The sequence below is a fragment of the Helicoverpa armigera genome, chromosome 2 (assembly GCF_030705265.1).
Source record: "Helicoverpa armigera isolate CAAS_96S chromosome 2, ASM3070526v1, whole genome shotgun sequence".
NCBI classification, from domain to species: domain Eukaryota; kingdom Metazoa; phylum Arthropoda; class Insecta; order Lepidoptera; family Noctuidae; genus Helicoverpa; species Helicoverpa armigera.
This window is the reverse complement of record NC_087121.1, coordinates 11575776-11586526: the sequence shown is the minus strand read 5'-3', so window position 1 is coordinate 11586526 and position 10751 is coordinate 11575776. Positions and strand designations below refer to the sequence as shown.

The 10751-nt window shown below is 37.0% G+C and overlaps 1 protein-coding gene across 1 annotated transcript; it reads right to left on the bottom strand.

The window, feature by feature from the left end:
- Positions 1-2048: 2048 nt before the first annotated feature.
- LOC110378534 (protein cortex) lies at positions 2049-9493 on the bottom strand. Its single transcript, XM_049843535.2, has 9 exons — positions 9358-9493; positions 7086-7199; positions 6002-6194; positions 5383-5543; positions 4726-4871; positions 3748-3958; positions 3134-3332; positions 2740-2883; positions 2049-2262 (listed from the first exon to the last, which is right to left on the bottom strand). The coding sequence occupies exons 1-9, from the start codon at positions 9385-9387 to the stop codon at positions 2123-2125; spliced, it is 1338 nt and encodes a 445-aa protein (XP_049699492.2). The 5' UTR covers positions 9388-9493; the 3' UTR covers positions 2049-2122.
- Between the last annotated feature and the right edge of the window lie 1258 nt (positions 9494-10751).

The window sequence follows — 10751 nt, the reverse complement described above, 5'->3', positions numbered from 1 at the left end:
GACTAAACAAACTTTACTTCAATATAAATTGTGGCTCACTAACTAACTAGACTAACTTCAATATGAACCACCTGAAGGATCGAACTTGAACTCCTTAGCACAGAAGTTTTACATAAATATATTACCACTGATCCTAACACACCAGTCTTTACAATGCAATAATTACATCATCATCTCCCGAGCCTTTTCCCAACTGTGTTTTGGTTGGCTTCCAGTCTAAACGGTTTTAGCTGAGTACCAGTGCTTTACAAGAAGCGACTGCCTATCTGACCTCCTCAACCCAGTTACCCGAGCAACCCGATACCCCTTGGTTAGACTGGCGCCAGACTTACTGGCTTCTGACTACCTGTTACGACGGCCAAGGATGTTCAATGACAGCTGGGACCTACAGTTTAAACGTGCCATCCGAAACATAGTCATTGGTGTCTAAATATACTTAGAAAGTACATACAAACTTAGAAAAGTTGCATTGGTACTTGCCTGACCTGGGATCGCACCCACATACTCGAGAGGTTGGCTCTTTACTCACTAGGCCACCACAACTGCAATAATGACAAAATAATTTAAATCATACCTTGTAACAAATCTGACAAAACGATTAATAAACATTTGACTGACGGCCAAAGACACAGATATACTACAGTTATCAGTCTAGCAGTCGGAATGTAGCGTTCAATCAGTTGATTTACTATTAGTTGGCACGCGAGTAACTAATACAGAGTTATTAGACGGGCTAATCATATGATCTTTGTACGGAGATGTGGCTCAAAGGATTTGAGATTGCAGTCATTTGTCTGAAAAATTATGGTGTCGATTTCAAATGTGATTTTTGTTTTGGAAAAAAGAGCTGAATCTCGCATTTTTGATACAGGAGTTTTAACTTATCGAACACCAGCTCGCGCTCGCGATTTCACCCACGTCCTATATATCTGCTACCCGTAGCCTGGTGGTAACAAACCTATGAAATTCTCCCTGGTCTAAGCCTCCTCCCCTCTAATGTTCATCTTTAATTCAGCCATTCTTGAATTATAAGTAGTGTAACTTACACGACTTTTTTATAGATATAAAACAAATCTTATTCTGTCTATTGAAATCAAACGAGGACTATACTTTTGAATAATAATTTAAAACAATTTTTCAATTAAATTCTTAAGTACCTGATTATAAAATTTTTAAACCTTTTATTATTAAACCTTTTGGATCTTCATGAAAACCAGTTTAAAAATTGAACCCCAACAGTTTTAACCGCGAAAACGTAACAGGCAAACAAACAGTTACTTTAACGTTTATAACGTTACTAAACTAATTTATTCCACAATTAACTGAGGGACTGACAAATTAATTATGAATAAAATATGTATGTGGTTCTTCGAAATTGATTAAAAATTCTTAACTGAATTCTCGTTGCCATATATATGGGTTTCGCGTCAATTTCCTCCTATTAATCAAGTAGGTATGAAAGGTTAATTGTCCAGGTAATAGAACTAGTTCTCTCGATCAATCATACTGGGGCACTATGAGGTATTGGCAGCCGTTTTAGATCTCTTGAGCTATGCAATTCTGCGGGTATCGAGCAGTTTTCTATAAAAAGGCTATAACTATCAGCTTAATTGAAAGTCTGTTAAAACTAACATACTTACATTGTTTGCTTACCAAACTTAGTGCTGGATATCCTGTTTTGCATCAGTATGGATGCACGCAAACTGTTCAAGACTGTCTTGCGGCTCATTTAAGATCGTAGGCCATCCTAAAAGACCTATTTCTAATTAAACTTTATGTAGTATTTGTCGCAGATTTTACAATGCAATTATGAAATATTTTTATGCATTGCAATACATAACGGTGAGACTCACCTTTAAGTTTTAATATCTAAAAGATTTTATTTATTTTCATATACCTACTCACTCCATTTTTTTTTTTTCTTTTGACGGGTCGATCAGGTCTCATAGAGAAGAACCATTAAGAAACTCCACAGGCACTCTTTTCACTAGTTAAATATTTATATAGTGCTACCGAAAATGTCATGGTGAAATCAATAAAACGAAATCAAATAATAAAATCTATTAGCATATAAACAAATTCACATAAAACTCTGCAATAAATTAATACAATTGAACTGGGACTATCGGAAGGAGGTGCCTTGCGTCACTTTGTCTAGATACACGGGCAGCGCACTGAAGCGTTTGCACGACGTCTTGCGTTTCCTCTTGTCTTCGGGGAGGAAGTTCCAGATGATCAGGTCTTCATCAGCTGTAGCCGTCGCTGAGGAAGATAGATATTATTGATAAAGCACCCGCCTATCAGGTATGGGCATATGCGGATTCAATTCTTGGTTAATCAAATACCAATGTAACTTTCTATTTGGAGAAACCTGGGTCTTTCGAATGAGTACTTAAATAATGTCTTTGTATGAAAAGAGCCGCAACCCTGCAATGGGACAGTAAAAACATTGCGATGATGAGATCAGACACACCCAGGAATAGTTTGTACCAAACTTGCTGCTGGCGAAGTAACAATTTTGGGTATCAGCGGGAGGCGAAAGTGCGTGAGCTGTGAGCCTCATGAGCGTGTCTTTGCTAGGAAGTTAGTTGCGGGCAGGCATTATCATCCTCTGAGTCTTTTTCCCAACTATGTTGGGGTCGGCTTCCAGTCAGGCAGGCAGGCAGTCGGCGGGCAGGCATTATATTTAGTGAAAATTATAAAGCTAGCAGAAGAATCGGTCGATGATATACACATTACCAAGTTTAGTCCCGTCTGGGCTGAACACCATGGTCCGCACGCGGTCCAGTCCCATCCGGCCCTCGCCCCACTGGTCCACCACGGAGTCCGAGTCGCTCATCACTACCAGCTGAGAGCATGTCTTCGGGGTCGTTGACTCCCTGTCTGTTACATGAAAAGACTGTCAATGTAATTCATACATTTGCAAGAAGTTGAAAGAGGTAGTTGAGATCTTGTGGGTAGTGGGTAGTAATTGTATCTCTCATTATTGGTATCTAATTTAGTTTTAATTTACAAAAAGATAGGAAGGATTTTATCCGAAATCGAAACTGACCTTCGGTGTCTGCTTATCTTAATATCTTCATCATCATCATTTCTTTTTCAATTAAGCACCTGGTCTTTCCTACTCTCTCACCTGTATTCCACAGGCTGAGCACCAGCTCGCCGGTCCTCTTACTGAATAGCATAGCATCCAGGCTGTAGTGCTTCCTCTCCAGTGTCCTCTTGCGCAGCTTGCCAGTGGGCGCCTCCCACACCGCCACGCATGCGCTCGAGTCAGACGAGACCGCGCCGATGCCGAGTAGTGCACTGCGCCACGGGTGCCAGTTTAGTGCCTGGAAATGTGGCATTGATAGATTTTCTGCCTTTTACGAAAATGCCAAGAAGGTTTGGTTTGTCATAGCTTCCTAATGGTTGGATAAATTACAAGGAATCATTTGATTCTTCTTGAAAACGGTGTCTCAGGCGTAAGCACTCATCACAAAGCATTATTTTTTAAGTTTCTCCGCAAAACAGATCCGCGAGAGATATAAACTATAGCCGAAAACCTGCTTGAGTCTGCCAATTTCAAAGAAGATAGAGAATCAAAGTATTCGAAATTTCTTAGAAAATAATATATTTTACATAATACCACAATACATAGTCCAGTACATAATACTATACCGTCAGATTGTTTACTTGGCCCAACATCTAACGGCCTTTCTCAATCCGCCCCAGTTCATACATAAAGCTTTACATGAAAAATCTCACCTTAATGGTCCAATCGGACTTCAAGCTCAAGAAGGCCTGGAGTTCAGGCCAGGTGAACACCAGGACATCATCATCATTGACAGCAGTAGCGGTGACGTATCGCGCGTCAGGAGACACGCGAACTATGAGGATCGCGCTGCTATGCACGTGTCGGTACGTGATCACCTTGGCTGAACGGGTGAACGTGGTTAGCACGCCTTGGGAACAGCCTCTGAGAGTAGAATAGAAATAATAAAAAGATAAAAAGACATTTGTTCAAAGTAGACTGTTCAAATTTACAAAAGACAGCCCCCAAAATGCTTGCCCTTCACCACTTTCTATGTGTTTCTGGTATAGTTCTCGCCAAACTTAATCCAGAATCGCTCAGCGCATAGATATGCGCATGTACGAGATGGTCGTGGTAACCTAAAAATATACCTATCGCAACAAGAATATCTTCATAAATCATCAAGACATTTGATGTAAGTTCTCTATTGTTATAATCTTTTTATTATTTTCATCACACGTAAGGCAGGATCATCATCATCCTCCGAGCCTTTTGCCCAACTATGTTGTTGGGGTCGGCTTCCAGTCTAACCAGATTCAGCTGAGTACCAGCGCTTTACAAGGAGTGACTGCCTATCTGACCTCCTTAACCCAGTTACCCGGGCAACCCGATAACCCTTGGTTAGACTGGCGTCAGACTTCCTGGCTTCTGAGTACCCGTAACGACTGCCAAGGATGTTCAATGACAGCCGAACATGAACACACACAAAACTAAATGAAAAAGCTAGTTACATAACTAAAGAGCTGCCGGTAGGGCTCCAGTCCAAGGCTGTAACGGAACAAGGCGGTCCCTCCTCTATGCTGTGACAGTAGTTCACCGCGATGCACTTGCTTCGTGCATTGTCGTGAACACACACAAAACTAAATGAAAAAGCCAGTGTCTGTGCTATTGTATAAATTATGATTTCGTAAATAATTAAAAGCTAGTATTACATAACAAAAGAGTTTCCAGTAGGGCTCCAATCGATAGCTGTGACGGAACAAGGTGGTCCTTCCTCTATGCTCTGGCAGTAGTTCACCCCGATGCACTTGCTGCGTACAGTGTTGTGAACTTCCACGGTCCTGCAATCTGTGCCCACCTGTGGACAAACGTATCAAGCTGAGAAAATGGGACTTTAAGATGCTTGATGTGTCGTACTCATTTTATTGTTTTAAGGGTGTGTATATAGGTTTAAGTTGTTATACTGAGTACCTACCTAGTAAAATAATCCTAATACGACTTGCAGCACAACGTAGGAACTTGTTCATGAGTGCAAATTTTTTCAAAGACTTAGAATACCAAGTCAAGGTTGTCAGAAAATGAACCAATTTAAATGAAAGCAGCCTGAAATCTAAACATAGATATCAAACTATATTTCAAGAACCGAACGCATTATTATCTCGCGTTTGGATTAACCGATTTGGATGTGGTTCCAGTACTGTATTTGTCAGACTTAAGATAACTTTAAGGTATATTAATCGTTTGAAAAGGTAAAAACGAGATTCCAACATTTTTTTCTTTACAATGCTTTTTGAAGTCAACCTTTTTTGTGAAAGTTTTCTTTTATGCCAGTGATGTTGTAGACTATGAAATATAGTACAAAAGCTTACAATTAGCAGTTTCCCCTGAGGGTCGAACTTGCAGCAGTGGATGTTGTAGTCGGTGTAACCCTGGCTGATGAGGCTCTGCGTGCGCCATGACCACTTGTGGTAGTTCCTGCCCAGGGCTGCCACCAGGATGTTGTCGTTCGACCAGTCTAGTAGCTCGGGAACTAGGGGGAAATAGGGAATAATTAGTACATGTTAAATTATGATGATGATGGCAAGACATGGTTCGAGTTAATTTATTAAGAAGTTTGTTGAACTAGACCCTTTTCGTCCTGACAACATAAATGTTATTTTTCGTAAATAAAAATAAATAAAATCTTATTTTCAATCTATTCTATTAAATTGTTTTAATTAAATAATGTGTGGGTGAATATTGTTGAAATGGTGGTGTAAACATTCATTTTGACTATGAATTTATACAGTTGTTTTAAGAAAACTGACAATATTTTCTTGGTGAACATGGGTGTTTCAGCATCTCTTATGACAAACCCGATGGACCAACGGAGATGAGATTTGGTTTCCACCTGCCTATGTATACAGGTAAAATTCTGAAGAACATATGATTAGGAGGCATAATTTACTCAGAACACAACTAAGAAGAATAACAGATAAAAACACATACAAGCAGCATAGCTATAAGTAGGCAGATCCAGGATGCTGTCAGCAGAAGACAGGTAGCTCCTCTTCCTTGGGACGCACGGCCACAGCCGCCCCGAGTTCTCCTCACCCAGGGTCTGTTCTGATCTCGTCGGCTCCAGGCCAAACGCTTCGTCTAAGTAACTCGCGTATTTCTTCTGTTGCATGTATTTTGTATACTGTGGGGTAATAGTTGAAGATTGTGAAATTAGTTTTGAAGTGGAAAATTGTTTTGAGACAGATTGTTTTTCTGATTTGTAAAGAGAGAGGAAAATAAAATTAGTTTCCTAGTGGCATTCAACTATGAACTTCATGGCACAATTTTTATTTTTGTTATTTTTTGGAGCACCAAATTAGATAGTTAACAAGAGTTTCCAATTTAAGTTTAAGTCTAGTAATAACAATTATTATAGGTAACGCAAAATTTTTAGAAGAGTAGTTTATGTTCTAAAGACATGTTTACATTATTCTCAATTCTGTAATGTAAACATGAAGGTAATTAATGAATTTAGCAAAGGCTAATATGACACAGTTATTAATACATTGTAAAGTATAAAACAGTAAGGTGTTAATTGTTTCCGTTCTATTAGCTCGACAGGGGACTAAAAAGATTTCTGCATAGAATTTGCGTATTTACAGAGATAGATATATACAAATATGTCTGTGTGTCATGATGTAACAAAAGACAACTACGTTTTTCCCTTTTCCTCAAATTCCACAAATGTCTACCCGAGTTTCGTTTTTTTAGTACAATTTTCGACATAGTATCACCTCTTCGCCAACATCTTTCTATCAATAGACTATTTACAGCAAACTTAGGACTATTACTTAAATAAGCAAGTGTCTAGATATTAGTATCACATTTGACAGGTTCAAATTCAAAAAAATTCAGCGAGCATCAGAGATCTTTAATATTGATAACATACCTACGCAAAAAAACGCAGAACAAATTAAAAATATTTGCAATTTTACTAGTCAGATCCTGGATCAGGATCAGGATCAGGATCAGATCCACACACAGACATCAAAATATTTGGTCAGTCGGAAAAATTTGGCAGTCCAGGACTCACCCACACGTCATCAGGCACCTTCTCCCTGGCACCCCATCGCATCTTCCTGCTGAGCTCAGGAAACTGCTCCCTCGGTGCTATGAACCGATCCGCCCGGGGTCGCTGCCCATTCAACTGTAAAGCCAGGCCTTTTTACTCCTCACGAGAGCGCTACTGCGAAACATAACTAGTTTTCTAGTAACATTAGTCCAAATACTCAGAAGTGTAAAACATACATGGAATGGATAATAACGTTTCTTCGGACGGTTGCCCGTTTTCTGGGAATGTTCAGTGGCTCCGAGCTTCTCAGAAAATGGCCAGTCGACTGCGCAGTTGTTAGCGGGTACGCTATTCCATTATTATTTATCAATTTTTATGTTTTGTTTTGTTTTGTAAACGATTGGTAAGTACGAAACTGTGGGTGTGTGTGGGTTCTTGATGTATTTTCTTTAATTTTATTTTTTGGATAAAAGTCGTTTTATATGAATATTCAGTATATTTTTAAGTATATACATTTTTAGAAGGCAAAATCCACTAACGATTTACTACAAATGTTTTTTGAAACAAAATATTCCAAACAAAAAAACTTTTATTACCAAAAATAATATAGATATATAGATACGCGTAGTCCAAACAGCCTTCACGATAACAGTGTTTCAACTACCATTTCTAAGTTACAATTGTTTGTAGTAAATATGCAATGATGTACAGAATCCATTATCATAGAAACATCACCAGAAACAGCTAAACTATATCAAAATATAATTGCAAGCCAATTTAACTGCAGTATGATAGGTGAGTCTCTGAAGTATAAATATATCTAAAATATAGTCTGATACTCCCTGAAATATAATGGACATAAGTAACAACTTTAAATGGACTTAACTATTTTTTGGCTAATTGAATCTAAACTAAGTAAAGCACAGTTACCGTGTGATTAATTGAAAAAATACAAAATACGCTTCAAGAAAGTAATCTTCAAATCAATAAAGTTCACCCAAAAATGATGACAGTTTCAACAACTTACGTTTATACAATAATGGTAATATGTAAAAGTTAACCGTAAACTACAGCCAGATTTAAACAGTTGAGACTGAGACAAAGCAGCCTTTCAATACAGAAATATCGATAAGAATCAATATGTTTAGTGCAGTATTCACAACAAAAAAAAACCTAGAATTGACACGAAAAAAATTACATTCTTACTTAATCACGATACGTTTTAATTTAGCCTCATCACATCGCGTTGAATAATAACATTGACAGGAAAAATCATGATAACAGTACCATCTAAATTAATTAATATTTTAAGCTATATATGTATAGCAAATAATTTTTTTAATAATATTTTTAAAGTAACTACGCTATGAGCTATATCACACTATACCATAAATATCCGCGACGGAAGTCGAGGCAACCCTTACGCGCTAACCCAAGGGATTACACATTTACCCAGCAGGGATCTCTGAGGTCATTTAAATCAATAGTTTTTCATACAATTATTATTTATGGCAGTCACTTTGCCGCATTCGTACATAATAGACAGTAATTACTTTCTTATAATATCATTTATGTCCAACAAGGTTTTATGAAGAAAATCTTTTTCATATTTATATCGCGTGACGTAATAAAAACAATAAATGGTCTGAAAAAATAAAAATATGCTTCATCAAAGTATGGTTAGGAACTAATTGAAGCATAGACAAGAAAAGGTAGGTTTATTTATGAAATAAAAAATGTTTGTTAGCTAATCTGAGTGGTTAGACATGTGAACAGAATTTTAAGTTATTTATGAGTACAAAAAAGGTGTTTGTAATGAGTGGAAAACAATGAGAATTTAAAGTATAATGTAGCTTGTAATATGTAAGTGTTTTGCACATCAAATAATTACGACGAAATAAATAGTCAAAATTCGTCCCTAAGATGACCCATTGACCAAAATTCCTGGTATAAATACAGATCCTTGGTGATAAATTATTAATACTTTGTACAACAACTCACAGTTTTGAAATCATAATAAGTATATATCTTACGATGATCAAGAAGTATGATGAAATAGATTGATAAAAACAACAACTTTAACATGCCCCTAAAATACATCACCCAAAGTGTCTTAATTGTGTAAAAACTTAACGTGAATTTATTAAACTTAAGTTTTGTTATTTACGTTACCCATCCATATCATACATATTTAGGGAACGAAACGAAAAGCACATTAAAATTTCAAACAACAACAACACGCCATTTACGCATATTTATAAACCAATACTAAATATAAAAAATCTTAACTTACAGTTTTTTTGCCAAACGTAGACCTATTCATGATAATTAACACAATTACTTAAATCTTAATTTCTTTGTTTTAAAACAAAATCACTGTTTGACATACATTTGTGACGTTTAAATAGATATTTTGTAACGTAACTGCCATAATCGCAAGAATGTTTTTTAATGTACCCACATGTATTTTTTATCAAATAATTGTTGTAGCTATGGAATTATGCATTCAGCCTATATGAAACACTAAGTGCCCAGTTAAAGACTTTTTGGGACTCAAATAAGAATTAGGAATATTTTATTTTCGTTTTTATAGTATTTATAATTTAAAAGAAAATCTGTCATTAAATTATAAGTACTTTTTATTTGGACCATCAATCGAATCATTATCAACCTAGTAAACCTATTGCAAATCAATCGAATCTCCAATAAGGCAATTTTCATACCTAAGAAAGATGTTTAACTGAGAAAGATGTTTACGATTTCCGAAACTTTCTCACGGTCATAACATTCGCAGATATTTGAATTCTGACTCACACTGGTAGCATAAAGCCACATTAATAAATAAAGACATTTATTAAACTATAAACTACGGCGTTTAAGGTGCCACACGCCTATTTTATGAAACTGTTCGACATAAATTGTTATGCGACCGCCTTATTTGGTGAACGACAGCAAATTTTCGACTTAAGTACGTTGATATAAGGTTGAATTTTGTCCGATGATTTAAAAACATGTGTTTGATAGTGCAAGTTTTATGTATGAAGTTCAGTGTGATTAAAGGTTAATAAAATGCTTTCTTTTCTCCACGTCATCTATTCCTATTCCTATGTTTGCTCCTCTGACGTCAGCCATTTCTTTCGTTGGTATATTTTGACTATCGTAAAGTGACAACTTTGGGCCGACAAAATAAATTGACGAGAAGTAGTAGGTAACCAGTCGAATTATACTTAGAACCGTCGATGACCTACATAAACTAATGTCAGCTTCTGAAATTAGGCGTATAATAAAGCGGTTACCCTTTTTGTTGGCGAGACATCATCAAATGACCGCTCCCACTGTGGGTGACCAAAACCCACCATGTTCCTTCTGGAGCCCTTTATGTCTCAGGGCCGCGGTAACACTTTCCAACAATCCCGCATCACGCTTATCCTCAGATGAACATCTTAACAATCCATTCAAAAAAAACTATGAACAAACATCCAGAGACCACTACATCTCTATTAGACGTTCAACAAAAAGGTTTTCACTCGATTGCTTCTCAAACGTTTGTTGTATTTATTACTTATCTGTGCCAAACGGTAACTTTAATGCGTACGCGCCGCTCTGCGATCTAATTGCAACCATTTTCATAACTATAGATGGGCATTTTTTGGTTCCGTCGTTAGAGGTTAGTGGGAGTATTGAAAA